General features: G+C 42.7%; 1 protein-coding gene and 1 long non-coding RNA gene across 2 annotated transcripts in view; both read right to left on the reverse strand.

Moving 5' to 3' along the window:
- Positions 1–4,002: 4,002 nt before the first annotated feature.
- On the reverse strand, positions 4,003–8,843 carry LOC308079808. Its single transcript, XR_013932636.1, has 2 exons — positions 8,382–8,843; positions 4,003–8,315 (listed from the first exon to the last, which is right to left on the reverse strand). It is a non-coding gene; the product is annotated as an uncharacterized lncRNA (long non-coding RNA).
- Positions 8,844–9,424: 581 nt separating this feature from the next.
- exoc4 (exocyst complex component 4) overlaps positions 9,425–14,958 on the reverse strand; it is a 208,744-nt gene continuing 203,210 nt past the window's right edge. Inside the window, exon 20 of the mRNA XM_080421608.1 lies at positions 9,425–9,797. Within this exon, the coding sequence (XP_080277734.1) occupies positions 9,560–9,797 (238 nt within the window). The 3' untranslated portion in view covers positions 9,425–9,559. The remainder of the gene's footprint in view (positions 9,798–14,958) is intronic.

Below are 14,958 nucleotides of genomic sequence, written 5' to 3' on the forward strand. Positions count from 1 at the left end.
GATACTGAGCCAGGCGTCGAAAGAACATGCGGCGGACGGCACGACATGACGACGACTTTTCGAGAATCTACAAGGAGAGGATCTCATGGCCAGATCTAGGACGGCTGGACGACTCATCTGGCTGCACAACATATCTTCTGCGATCGCTAAAGGAGCGCGCTGCGGTGCGGACGGCAGAGCGGAGAAATTGGTGTGTCGAATTTCTTCGTGGCGGGTATGTTGTGGGGAGAGGACAGCGGGTGCCGGCAGAGCGGAGGACTTGCGATGAAGGGGTTCTTCGTGAAGAGTGTGGTAACACATCTTCAGCGATCGCGAGTGGAGCGCTCTGTTGTAAACATGCAGCTATCTGTTGGAAAATCTGGGTACGGCGCTGGAGCGCGGCTGGGGTGAGAAGATGACATTGAGGGAGACTACAAGAGAGACATTGTCGGGCGGAGCGCTGCGCATATGGGACCTGGGGTTATGTTTTTGTGATGAGGGTGGGTTAAACTATGGGGCTATGGCTGCCATGGGAAGTGATGCGAGGGTATTTTTTTACTTTCTGGTCTCCTGTGTTTAATGTGAGTTTACTTTGTGGATTATTGTTTCATTGGGGGGTACGCTGCCTTCTTTTTTCCGTGTAGGCACTTCCGTGGTAGTTGTCATATATGCTTGATGGTACGGTGTAAAACTTAGGGATAAGTATTAGGCTATCTTTGAGTATATTTTGGTGACTGGGCGGGGGGGACATTGATCTTGGGGGGTGGTGCTATCGCTTGGTGGGCGTGATTCGACTGTATGCTGTCAGCTTCCACTGGGTGGGGGCTGTGTAATGTTTTATCCTGGAGTTTAAAAGGCTAACAGAGGGATCCTGCACGCTAATTAGTTTTGGGGGATGTGTCTATTTGATGTAATTCACCGTGTCGCTGTACTATGTAATCTTGGGTCTTGAATGTGCATTGTTCTGTGTGATGTTGTTTGCTGTTTTAGTGTTCCTGAATGTTTTCTTTTTGTCCTGGTTGATGTTCCTGTCGCTTTTCATGGGGGGCGGGTTCTTTGTGGTTCTTTTGAAATATACGTGTTTGTGAAAGACGTTTAATGTCTCTCATGGGGGGTAATGTAGTATATTTAATAACATAACATCCACATTTGTTAGCATTATTTAACTTCACAAGTCTACAGTACAAGTAGGATACAGACAGAAGAAGTGGATTGAGTCAGAGAGAGGTGCCGGTTTGTCTGAGCGGGGTGGGGGTGCTCTTAGCATTTTCTTTGTCTTACCTGCAGGAGACAGAGAGCATTCCCCCTTCCTGCCTTGACAGTTGCAAATGTCTTGGGCAGGTGGGGGCTCACCTTTGAAGTCTGACACACCCATTCCTGTACCTCCTCTTTCACTGAATGGGCTATATAGACTGTGCCAAAGTGTGGCTATCTGTGTGTGTGACTCAGCAGCCGGCAGGCTGTTGTGTGGTGTGGTGGGGACCTCAGGGTCCCCATAGGAAGCTGTTTGTACTTATGCAATAAATCGGATGCAAAGATACCTCACTGACTAGTGATGACTCCATTCATTCTACAACCACTCATTCTCACCACTGGGACATCAAACTATCTGCAATATGGCGTTGTTGGCAACTCAATAGAGCCTTTAAGGCCGTGGAAGAGATACTTCATATGGGTTGTTGGCAGAGGAAGAATATACCTCATATGGGTTGTCGGCTGTAGAAGATATACCTCACTACTTTATCTTGTCTAGTCTCGACCTTACTGCTTGTTATAACACTCCATCTTTCAAAACGTCATGTATGTCTGTCTGTCTGTCTGGCATGTGAACTAACATTCCTTTATGTAGCTTTTGGATCATTATGATGAGATCATCTTGATTCGCTCAATTTGTTCCACTACAAAGACAGAAGCTGTGAGGTGTATATTAAATTCTTGTCAGCTGTTATAGCGTAATCCTGTTTCCACTGGAAAATGCTGTCTTGGCACACAGGCTTCGATTTGTAAAACAGACTATTTTCTTAACCACTTTAAGCCCTATACTTCTTCGTACGACCAGTAGCAAAAATAACAGATCAACAAGTTCACAACATGTCGTACTGCATTGAGCTTATAGATCAATTGCCATTTTCAAATATGGCGACGCTGTTGGGCCGAAACCTCTTATCTCCATATTTGTTCTGTTTTATTTAGTAAATTAATGTCGTATTTGTTCTGTTTTTGAATTTGAATCCCTAAAAGTAACAATTTTGGACACCCGACAGAGATGATATATTTTTGTTTACACATTTCAATAACGTTTGACAAATCCGGACAACATTTTGTAAAAATTGCTCAAATTACGGATAACCAGGGTTTATGTGACCAGCGTACATCTTCAATAAAAAACATTTAATGGTAATATTATCAAACATAAATATGAAACATATCAGACAGCCTACATCACTTTCCCAAACAGTGGGTCCCATATTTCGCCGCAGGCTGAAAACTCACCTCTTCAGGAAACACTACCCTTCCTCTCTGCCTGACCTACTTGTTGTTAACTAGTTGTACGAACGCTTGTTTTCTATTGCTGTATTGTTTACTGGATTATTGGATTGTTTATTGGATCTTGTTTAGTCGATTCACTTATTTGTTTTAGCTCATGCTCATTTGATTTAGCTATTTTGTCTCATCTGTTTAAGGAAATAGGTAGCTGATATATTGCACTTTTACCTTAGCGCTAGGTATACTCTTGGTTGCTTGTTTTTGCAGATAATGCACTAAAGACTTCTGGTGATTAGTAGTTTTCGTTCCCTACCTATGTTGAATACACTTATTGTAAGTCGCTTTGGATAAAAGCGTCTGCTAAATGACTGTAATGTAATAATGTAATGTAATGTAATGGGTCGGGACCCATCTTTTGGTCGCGGACCGATTTCTATGGGTCGCAAGTAAATGTCCCCTTTTTTCCGTTTACTACATTTAAAAACAAATATTATTTAAAAAAAAAACCTAAAAGTTTAAACAACAAAAATGTAAAACAATTACAACATTTTTCTAAAGTATTTCATAAATGAAAAAAATCATTTTTTTTACTGAGGCACTACACTGTCTCTCTGTATTTGATGTACAGTATTATTTCCAAGCTGTGAAAATAGCAGATCTGCAAGCTCACAACACGGCGCGAAGCGACGTGTTGTGAGCTTGTAGATCTGCTATTTTCACTAGTTTGGGTCATGGGCAAACGTCTTACTTTCTCTTTTGGGTCTTGAGCTAAAAAGTTTAGGATCCACTGGTCTGCATATTTCCCAAGAGGAAATGCATGTCTATTTAATGCAGTCTGACCAGCAGCAGCCTGGATAAACTGTATATCCCCACCGGGCATTAAAAATGAACCACCAGACGGGGAGATATCAAAAGCAGAGGTATAGAGATTTCCCCCTGGCAGACAAATCAAACTAGAGTCTATGAAAACCCCAACAACAAAGAAAACGCATACATTACTGCAGTGATGGAAGAACTACTCACATGTTTTACTTAAGTAAAAGTACCAATAACGCAGTGTAGAAATACTCTACTAAAGCATTGGCATCAAAATGTACTTTAAGTACCAAAAGTAAAAGTACTCATCATGCAGAATGTCCCATTTCACCGGTTTTCAAATGTATTTAAAGCATATTCGGAAAATAGCTGATCTACAAGCTCTCGCTGCTTTGTGACGCGTTGTGAGCTTGTAGATCAGCTATTTTCAAATAGTATATATAGGGCTGAAGTGGTTAATGTATGTGTTGTAATGATAATCAAAATCTACAAAGGAACTAAAAGTTCTCAAATAATTGTTGTGGAGCAAAAAGTACAATATTTGCCGCTGAGATGTAGTCGAGTAGAAGTGCAAAGTATTGAGAATTGGAAATACTCCAGTAAAGTAAGAAATACCTCAAGGTACAGTACTTGAGTAAATGTACTTAGTTACTTTCCGCCCACTGCAGCAATGTATATTGGCAGCATCGTGCAAAAGATATCAACTCCAGACAACACTGGTATGAGTGACTGTTTTTATTATTTCAGCAAGATAGTGTTTACATTGGCAAATCATCAGTCTTCAATTCTATGCAGGGTGACAGAAGCAAACGTTGCGAGTTATGGACGAATGAGCTTCTCACAAAAACTTTTTTGAAAAGTCATTCGGACACGTCCAAACTCGCTCCATTTATTACGTGATATTACAATAAATCAAAAATAACACCCATATATATCACTTAAAGGAGTAATTCACCCCAAAAAAGAACCTTTAAAAAAAATCAATTACACACCCCATGAAGCCTTGAATTCATGGAGTTTTTTTTTTTTTTGTCGCATTCCTAAGCCAATAATGTGATGACCGGTTCATCGGTCAGTAGGACTCTTTGGGTCATCCAATTATTGGCTTAGGAAGGTGACAACAACAACAAAAAAACTGAACTACTCCTTTAATACGACTTTAATACGACGTCTTCATAACAAACAAAGCAGTCAAATACAGTTAGTAGACCTGCAGAGCACTTGCTGAATTTATAAATCCTGTACATACGCAATACATACCGCGTTACGTAAATGGAGTGTTTAAAGGTGCTGAAATGATCTTTGTTTTGGTTAAAACAAAAAAAAGTGTATTGTTCAAAAGTTAAATCTCTATATTCTGAATAGTGTTTGTTCAGTAAAAAGGGTGTGTGTCGCTGTCTCTACAGCTCTTTAGTAAACAGAAAAATAACATTTTCAGGTGGGTTACAAATTTCATCCAATCAGGAGAGAGAATTCAAAGAAGATAGTTTATCAGATAATTTTTTTTGACAATTATTTTTGTTTCCAATTTCACTTAATCCTGTATGAGTTCTCTCTCCGGATTTAATTAAAACCTGTATCCCCAAACACTATTGGACCTATTACTATTGGAATATAGAGCTATTCAACACTTATTTTAACGCATTAAGACCGGGAACGCATCTGTGTCATTTTTAGGTTTCTTTGGCGATTCAAAAAATAGCAGATCTACAAGCTCATAGCCGAGTGCCGCGCTATGAGCTTGTAGATCAGCTTTTTTTTTTTATCGTGAAAATGTGTGCAAATCTTTGAATATATATATATATATTTTTAAAGCGAAATTTTTTTACTCAAATCTTTGCTTCTGGGGGGTCCCTGGAACAACACATTTTGAGATGGGGGTCCGCGGCCAAATACATATGATTTTGGGTGGACCTTGACATGAAAAAGGTTTGAGAACCACTGATAAAGAAACATTTAAAAAAAAAATGTGGGATACGGAAGACGTTTGTAGAATCCCCAGAAGCAAAGATTTGAGTTAAAAATGTTTGCTTTAGAAAACATATCTATACATATATTCAAAGATTGCTATTCAGATATACAAGCTATGAGCTTGTATATCTGCTATTTTTTAATAGCCCAAAGACATAAAACAAAATGACACAGATGCGTTTCCGGTCCTAATGGGTTAACAAAAACAATATCACTCAGACCACCTTTAAAGCTCAATTTATACTTTCATCACACGAAGGCGTCGCTTACAGCAGACACCACCAGATCTTACTGAGTTCAGCATCTGATCTCGCCGGCAGCACCGGGTCGTGTGAGGAATACAAATGAGGCATTATTACCGTCCCTGTGATGTGCTTGCGGGACTTTATATAAGGTCGTCTCTGTCGGGGTGGAAAACTCATGTCCCAAAACTGTTACTTTTTCAAGATTCAAATAAATAAAAAACTGTCAAAGTAGCAGATCTACAAGCTCGAAACGTGTCGCTTCTGCTTAGTTTTGATAGTAGTGTGATCAAGTATAGGGTGTTAATAAAAAGTTAGAATATCGTTAGCCTCATAGCATAAATGCCTTAGTCGTATTTTTAAGGTTTTTGGAAAAGAAGAAATAAAAAATCACTATCTGCGACTATCTGATTTTTTTCCCCTCAAGTCAAGGCAACTAGATGACAAAGACATCTAGTTGACTTGACTTAAGGCCTTTGCAGACGGGGTGCGATTAGTCAATACGTGTTTACCGCATGCGAAAAGACGCACGAATCGAACTGGGTTCGATTGGGAAAAAAACGCATCGCCGCACGGTAAATTCGGAGCCGGTGTGCATGAGGTCATCGAGAACCATGTTTTAATTAAAAAAATGATATTGTCAGTTTTTTCCGTGCGAAAAATCGCACCCTGTCTGCAAAGGCCTTTAGGCAATCATGAGGAAAAAACTCATTTTGCCTAAGTCATGTTTATCTGCCTTTATTAATTTCTGCCTAACTCTACTATCCTAACACTGCTGATTAAGGATAAGGATAATTCCTTTTAACAGGTCGTTCATGAAAGTCCTTGCTGTCTTGTTTCCAATGAGAACCTGTGAGCAATTGGGGTTAAGAGTCTTGCTCAGGGACAAATTTCATATCATCGGCACATATGCTGGGATAGCCTGGAATCGAACCTGGGGCAACCAGGGCCTCTGGTTCCCTAGGCGGGCTCACTAACCACTCAGCTATGGCCGCCCCTTCATCCTGCCTTATTGCCAATGTCGTCAGCCTATCGGAATGCTTGTTCCATTCAACAATAATTTAATTTAAGACAAAAAGTTGACTTAACGCATCAGGAACGCATCTCTGTCATTTTAGATGTCTTTGGCTATTCAAAAATAGCAGATATACAAGCTCGTAGCGCTATGAGCTTGTATATCTGCTATTTTTGAATAGCCAAAGACATCTAAAATGACAGAGATGCGTTCCCGGATTGAATGAGTTAACAGCAGATGAAGCGTGAGAGAGAATATGATGTTTCTTTTGTTTTTGTTTTTTGGAGGAGTAGGTGAGCCAGGCTCTATATATATATTGCAGTACCTCCCACAACAAAAACATTGCACCTCCACAGCACAACACACCATAACACAGCATAAAACAACATAAGACGGCACAAGGCAACACAGTACAAGGCTTTAAATAAAGAAAGATGCCCTATAGCCACGATGCAAGCAGCATTTTAATGGCACATAACCAACGTTTCAACCAGACAAAGGTCTTTGCCAGGGAATGGAATCCCTAAAGAAGACCTTTTTTGTGCTCTAAACATTGGTTATGGTTGGTTATATTCCGGCTCAAATAGCAGATCTACAAGCTCATAGCGCTATATGAGCTTGTATTTGTATTTGTGCTATTTTTGAGTATAGCCAAAGAAATCGAAAATGACGCAGATGCGTTCCCGGATTGAATGGGTTAAAATTAATCGGGCAGAAAGTGATTTTGGAACGAGACAAGCACTCTGATAGGCTGAGGCCATAAGGCACAATGAAGCAGCAGTGCTGGGAGAGCAGAGTTAGGAAAGAAATGTCCAATTTGGCCACAAAAAAAAATTACTACGGCAATTATGCTATGAGGCTAACGACACGGAGATAGGAGGTTTCTGCCCCGACAGCAACGATACGAGCGTTTACCAGAGGAGCTGCAGCATCGAACAGCTGAACTAAGCAGATTCACAGACTCTTACACTAAGCGTACATCTCCTGGGCCGGGCCTGGCCGGGCGAGAGAGAAAGAGAGAGAGAGAGAGAGAGAGAGGGAGGGGCCTTCGGCATCGATCCCTCCCAGCCCCCCCCCCCCCCTGCTGCTGTCATTATGATGGATTGTTCCGGGGGGGCTCACCAGGGACCGGGCCGGGGGTCCTCCCGTATTGACAAGCCTTCTCGTTTCCACCTCGCCTTCTCTCGTTAAGTACTTCTCTCCGGAGTTAATGAACTAAAGAACACGCAGGGGCAATGCGGGGCTGGAATGATTTGTGACTCATCCGTGTGTGTGTGTGTGTGTGTGTGTGTGTGTGTGTGTGTGTGCGTGTGTGTGTGTGCGTGTGTGTATGTATGCGTGTCGCGTCTGAGCGTGTTCAATTTTAGTGGAGCTCAAATTAAAGTTTTCAGCACTTTTTAGTGCCGGGCGGGCAGTGAGGAAGTGATTTACAATTGCATCAATTTAGTGGAGCATCGTATGACAAATGATCTGTTTTTGCAAAAATGGCCGCATGGCTTCCTCCTCCAAACATGCAAGCGTTACATTTCCTTTCTCTCTCTCTCTCTCTCTCTCTCTCTGTGTCTCGTCTTGGAGGTTAAACTCTTAATATAAGCTTTAGGAAGACATGTTTGTAAGTGTATTTAAAACAATATAATCGTCGCTATCCGGCAGACACCTCTTATCTCCCATATTTTAACTTTTGGCGTTTTTTTTGTAAATTAATGCCCTATTCGTGATCATACTACAGCGTCACACAAAACCATCGCAAGTAGCAGATCCGCAAGCTCGAAGTGCGGCGCGTTTCGAGCTTGTAGATCTGCTACCTATTTGAATCCTGAAAAGTAAGCGTTCCTTCTGAAGCGGGGTTTTTATAGGGACAAATGTTGTACTTGGACTTCAACCAAAAATAATACATGTGATTCTGTCCGTCCCTTAAATCCCTGTGACACTGCGCGTTCTATCAAACTCCTAAACAGTCAACAACCACACGGCCTCCCCAAGCAATGTACACTAATCAAACCCAAAGAAAAACAAGACTTTTTTTGTTTAGCAGAGCCGCAGACGGACGCGAGACTATATATATCCTGGCGAGGGAAACGGATTGGGACGTACCCCTAGATGATGGCAGGCCTCGTCCAGACAGTTTAATGTGGCGTCTGTCATTGCAGGGGGGGGGGGGGAGACCACATGGCACACAGTGTAATGGAGAGGAGCAGTTAAATGGGAGATGATGAGATGAGACCCGAACCAGCTATAGGGCCACTGTTCAACTACTATCACCTGACTTATCTAGAGCAGTGGTTCTCAACCTTTTTAGGCAGCACTAGGGGTGCAAGTGCTTGTCAGGGTGGGGGGGGGGTTCCCCCACCCTGAACTGGAGACACCCCCCCCCCCCCCCCACCGGAATTGTAGGAGTTGACGCATTACATTTAGTTTGACTCGGTTCCACAGATACATTTTCTTTCTTCATTTATTTGACAATTCGGCCAATGTTTGACCAGTATTTATAGCTTGATGTTATAGTTTGTTGATTACCTTTGATGCAGAAATACTCTTTTTTTAAAGGTATTAAAAAGGTCTTAAAAGTCCTTATATTGTCACTTCACTTTGATCTGGTGACCTCCCCAAAAATCATGTGGCGACCCACATGGTTGAAAACTATAGCATCGGTTCTCAAAGTGGGGTCCGGGGACCCCCAGGGGTCCTTGGGGGGATATCAGGGGGTCCCCAGCAAAATAATAAAGCGTCACAATCATTTTAACCCTTTTATACTTTGGCTATTCAAAAATAGCAGATCTACAAGCTTGTAGCGCGGCACCGAGTGCCGCGCTACGAGCTTGTAGATCTGCTATTTTTGAAAAAAAAATGTGCAAATCCTTTTTTAAAAAGGAGAACATTTTTAACCCAAATCTTTGCTTCTGGGGGTCCCTGGCACAACATGTTTTCAGGTGGGGGTCCGCAGCCACATACATATCAATTTGGGGGTCCTTGGCACAAAAAAAATTGAGAACCACTGCTCTATAGGGCCCTCCCCACACATCCACTCGGTGGGTGTGGTGTGGGCGTTTCACACGGTGGTGATCTTCTTGTCCTTGGTGGCCTGTTTGATGGCCGCCTGCTCGCAGATGATCTCCTTGAGCCTCTGCAGCCGGACGTTCTGCGTGCCCAGGTCGCCCACGCCCGTCTGGCTGCGCTGCAGCAGCGACAGGGCGTTGATGTACTCCAGCTCCGTGTAGCGGACGCCCTGGTCCACCACCAGGTTCAAGAGCTCGTCCGCCGTGTTGTAGAGCATCTCGTAGTACTGTCTGTTAGAGAGAGAGGAGAGGAGAGGAGAGGAGAGGAGAGGAGAGGAGAGGATCAGAATCTACTTTATTGTCACATCACAGGTTTATACTGTACTGTAGGTGTACATAAGTGGGTGGAATTAGTTTTTGTGCAAAACTCCATAATTTGTTTAATTTAAAGATATGTTTGGGGCTTTTCTGCCTTTAATTGGATAGTATAATAGAGAGAGAGACAGGGGACAGGTAGAGACAGGGAGTGACACGCAGCAAAGGCCGCCGGGCTCAGGAATCGAACCTGCGACCGGCTGTCAGGCTGCATTAGAGCATGTGGTATGCACCTTAAAAAAAGCATGTGGTATGCGCCCCCCCCCCCCCTCCCATGTTAATGTTGTTAAAACATATATACATAAAAAAAAATTGCACAAATGTTCACGATCTTTTACAAAAAATTGCAGATGTACAAGCTCATAGCGCTACGAGCTTGTACATCTGCAATTATTTGAATAGCCCAAAGTATAAAATAATGGTTTAAGTGGTAACACAGATGAGTTCCCAGTTTCAATGTGTTAAAGGTATAATTGGTAGAGTGTGTGTGTGTGTGTGTGGGGGAGTGGTGGCTTCACTTCACTTATTTCACTTTGTTTCCCATTCCGCTCCACAGTGACACCAAGCAGAGCCACAGCAAACAGAGTGGAAACATTAACAACTGTTCCTGTCAGCTCCTATTCTCCTGAAGGAGGCGTTGGAGCCCACCACCCCCTCCACTCCCTCCACCCCACCCCGGAGACAAAACACATCCAGTGTGTTCCACAAACTGCTGAGACACTTCTAATGAAACAGTGTGCTGGGCGCAACCCAAACACAGGCTGCCCAGAGGGGTGTGTGTGTGTGTGTGTGTGTGTGTGTGTGTGTGTGTGTGTGTGTGTGTGTGTGTGTGTGTGTGTGTGTTGAATTAATGGATCTTTATCCAGGAACCACGACTCGGAGCGCTTGGAGAACAGAGAGCGAGAGAGAGACTCGTGAAGTGCATCCTGAATGAAGGGACGAGAGTAAACAGAGAGAGAGAGAGAGAGAATGCTGGTATGGTTTGCATAGGTCAGTGTGGTTCTCAACCTGTAGGTCGGGACCCCACATGATTTGGGGGGGGGGGGGGCGGGGGGTCCCCAGATCTCTCCAACGATTGGCTAGTCCTTCTGGTTCCTTTTGCCAGTTCGGAACTAGGAAGGTTCAGCTTTGGTGCACCTGATTCTTGGAACCTCTTGCAACAAGAGCTTAAACTGAATACTCTAGCATCTATTGGCCATTTTAGAAATGTATATAATAACCGTGCATTACCTGTATGGAAATGTTTTAACTGAGTGCTGTCAACATGCAACTGTTTTAACTGTTTGCTGTCAACATTATCGTTTTTCTTTGTTGTTCTTATGTCATTTATAGGTGTTTAATCTCATCGTAAATGAGGGTCTCCCTCAATGATCCCTCCGAGAATCTTAAATAAAGGTTGAATGAATGAGCGGCGCGGTCTGGCCATTAGGCGCTAAACTACGAGACAGATCTCAATAACCTAACAGGTGTCCTCACCACGGGAGGGAACCACACGGTTGCAATACAGCAGGAATGAAAGGCATCCATAAACTATAATAATGAAGCACTATACAATTTAGTATTGTCATATCCGGCCATGACAGTGAAAAAATAATATCTGTCTCCGGTAGGAGACTCAAATGCAGGTCAATTGAGCCGGTCATCAGTTTATTGGCTTAGGGAATGCGACAAAAACGAAACAATCTCCAAGAATTCAAGGCTTTCATGGGGTGTGTAATTGATAGAACATAAGTCATTTTTGAGGGTGAAATACTCCTTTAATGTGCAAAGAGTTCTTCTGGCACAAGGATTTAACCCATTCAATCCGGGAACGCATCCGTGTCATTTTAGATTTTAGCCTATAACCATTTTTTTTTTCAAAAATAGCAGATCTACAAGCTCATAGTGCGGCTGCTGCGCTATGAGCTTGTAGATCTGCTATTATTTTTAAAATCTTGAACATTAGTGCAAATCTTTAAATACATATATATTTTTTAAACTACATTTAATCTTTCAGTCAACACCAACCAGTCACACAAATCTTTGCTTCTGGGGGGTCCTTGGAACAACATATTTCGATGGGGATCGGCGGCCAAAAACATATAATTGTGGGGGTCCTTGACAAGAAAAGGCTTGAGCACCACTGATACAGCAACAATAGTTTTTTTCAGAAAAATGAAGACATTTGTTGAGACATTTGACAGTTACAAATGTTCGCTTTGAAAAAATATATATTCAAAAAGTTGCACAAATTTCACGATTTTTCAAAAATAGCAGATCTACAAGCTCATAGCGAGGCACTCGGTGCCGCGCTATGAGCTTGTAGATCTGCTATTTTTGAATAGCCAAAGAAATCTAATTAAGTGACAGAATGGGTTCAAATCCAACCACCGCACCTCCTGTGAGCTGTGTGTGTGTGTGTGTGTGTGTGTCTGTGTGTGTGTGCATGTGTAGCGTGTGTGTGTAGCTCCCCCGATGCGTGTGGGGGGCTACACAGACGGCAGTGTTTATCAAGTCGGGCGGTGGTCTCGCTGTGTGTCTGTGAGCCCGTGGCCACAGCTCTGTAGTCTGCCAGACAGACCAAGGTCAGCGTGTGTTTCTGAAGACCCTGAAACCAGACCAGAGGAGCCCGGATTCTCACATGGAAACCACGTATGTCCAGCAAAGCGTTCCTTTTTTAATTATTATTTTAAAAGAAAACTATTTTTTAAGTAGTGAAAATAGCAGGTCTACAAGCTCACGACGCAGCGCGACACGCCGTGAGCTTGTAGATCTGCTATTTTCTCTACTTTCTGCGCAACGCTCTTGTATGACCAAGTAGGGCTAATTACTTCATTTACGAAACAAAAAACATTTAAAAGTTGAAATATCGGAGATAGGAGGTTTTCGAGTCCGACGGTGACAATACGCGGCCTCATTAAAAAATACACGGCCGTCGGCCGTGTTCGTGTCTTTGTGTTCAACATCAACCGTCCATCTGGGGAGAGTGTGTGTGTGTGTGTGTGTGTGTGTGTGTGTGTGTGTGTGTGTGTGTGTGTGTGTGTGTGTGTGTGTGTGTGTGGAATACTTGTATTAATATACTTGTGAAATTGTGTGCACATCTTTGAATATATATATTTTTAAAGCGAACATTTGTAACTAAAATCTTTGCTTCAGGGGGATTCTACAAATGTCTTATAAATCCTAACAGTTTATTTTTTTGAAAAAAAGTAACTTTTGTTGCTATAATATCAGTGGTTCTCAAACTTATTTCATGTCAAGGACCCGCAAAATGATATGAATTTGTCTGCGGAATATTTTGTTTCAGGGACCCCCAGGAGCAAAGATTTTAGTAAAAAATATATATATATATATTCAAAGATTTGCACAAATTTTCACGATTTCTTTTTTCAAAAATAGCGGATCTACAAGCTCATAGCGCGGCACTGGGTGCCGCGCTATGAGCTTGTAGCTCTGCTATTTTTGGATAGCGAAATAAATCCAAAATGACACAGATGCGTTCCCGGATTGAATAGGTTAGCACGATTATTAACAGTACAGGAAGTACAGTCAAAATTCCAAAAAACACAAAAAGCCCCCCGGGGATTGTTGTTTCCATTGTGGTCCTTTGATCTTTCATCAGTAAAGTTAGGTTTAGGGATTAGGCATTTAGAACAGGGGTCTTTAACGTTCTTCAGGCCAAGGACCCCTTATCAGAGAGAAAGGTGAAGCAGGGGACCCCCCCCACTTAACCACTTAAACCCTCAATACTTTGTAAACTTGACCTAGGGCTTTGTACTTAGTCTGCTCTATTTTCCCTGTACGCCAAACCTCTTCGCCAAAAAATAGCCGATCTACAATCTTGTAGATCGGCTATTTTCGGCTAATATTCCCCTCAGAATAGGGATGCGAGGGTTCAAGTTGTTAAAGTAAAAATAAAAACAATAAAGTTCCTATCACACAAAGATTTGGCAGCCCCCCTAAGGGTCCCGGACAGGGCCAGATCTGCTTATTATAATTTCCCCGCAATATTTTATTTAAAAATAGCCGATCTACAAGCTCACAACGCGTCGCATCTGGCAACACTGGTCCCGGACCCCCTGTTGAAGACCCCCTATTTAGAGGTTACGTCAACTCTAAACCCTTAAGAGTCAGGTTTACCGTTATTACACCTGATTTATTCATAGTTACGTGCTGGCGTTGTGCAACCGGAAAAATACCAATCTACAGCGAGACAACGTTGTGACTCTGTGAGCTTGTAGATCGGATATTTTTCGACTATTTTCCATGCTGTTCTAATTAAATGCCAATGTCCTCACAAGAACAATATTACATGTGTGTGTGTGTGTGTGTGTGTGTGTGTGTGTGTGTGTGTGTGTGTGTGTGTGTGTGTGTGTGTGTGTGTGTGTGAACGTCAACTATCCATATGGGAACTTCCTCACAGTTAGCAGAAGAAGATCTGAAGCCAGAGGGAAGGTTGAACGCAGACTCAGAAAGCTCTCAATAACAAACAACACTACCGGGTATGCTTCTGTGTGTGTGTGTGTGTGTGTGTGTGTGTGTGTGTGTGTGTGTGTGTGTGTGTGTGTGTGTGTGTGTGTGTGTGTGTGTGTGTGTGTGTCCTCACGTTACCCTCTCTCCCCAGCAGCGTAGCACTCAGTTCTTCTTCAAAGCGAACAGAGTGGAGTTTCTCCAGTGAGACAGACAGCCATCTTATCCCTTTGTCTTTGTACTGTTACTGTGTGTGTGTGTGTGTGTGTGTGTGTGTGTGTGTGTGTGTGTGTGTGTGTGTGTGTGTGTGTGTGTGTGTGTGACTGTGTGTTCTAACATTGTGGCCTTTTACAGAAGCCCACACACACTCCAAGGTATTTAACCTGTTTTTGGCCCCCAAGCAGAAGAATGGCGTGCATGCCCTCCTAAATCTCTAGCGCTCCCTGGTGGATTCCTCCACCTTCCACTACTGCATTCTAAGCAGTTTGCACCGTCGTGTTTCATACCAGAGCGATTGTACGCCGTGAAAACGAACACACATCCTCTCACACAAACAAACAGAACACGCACGCACGCACACACACACACACACACACACACACACACACACACACACACACACACACAC

The sequence above is a fragment of the Gymnoscopelus braueri genome (genome assembly GCF_963280865.1).
Source record: "Gymnoscopelus braueri genome assembly, chromosome: 23".
Classification (NCBI taxonomy): domain Eukaryota; kingdom Metazoa; phylum Chordata; class Actinopteri; order Myctophiformes; family Myctophidae; genus Gymnoscopelus; species Gymnoscopelus braueri.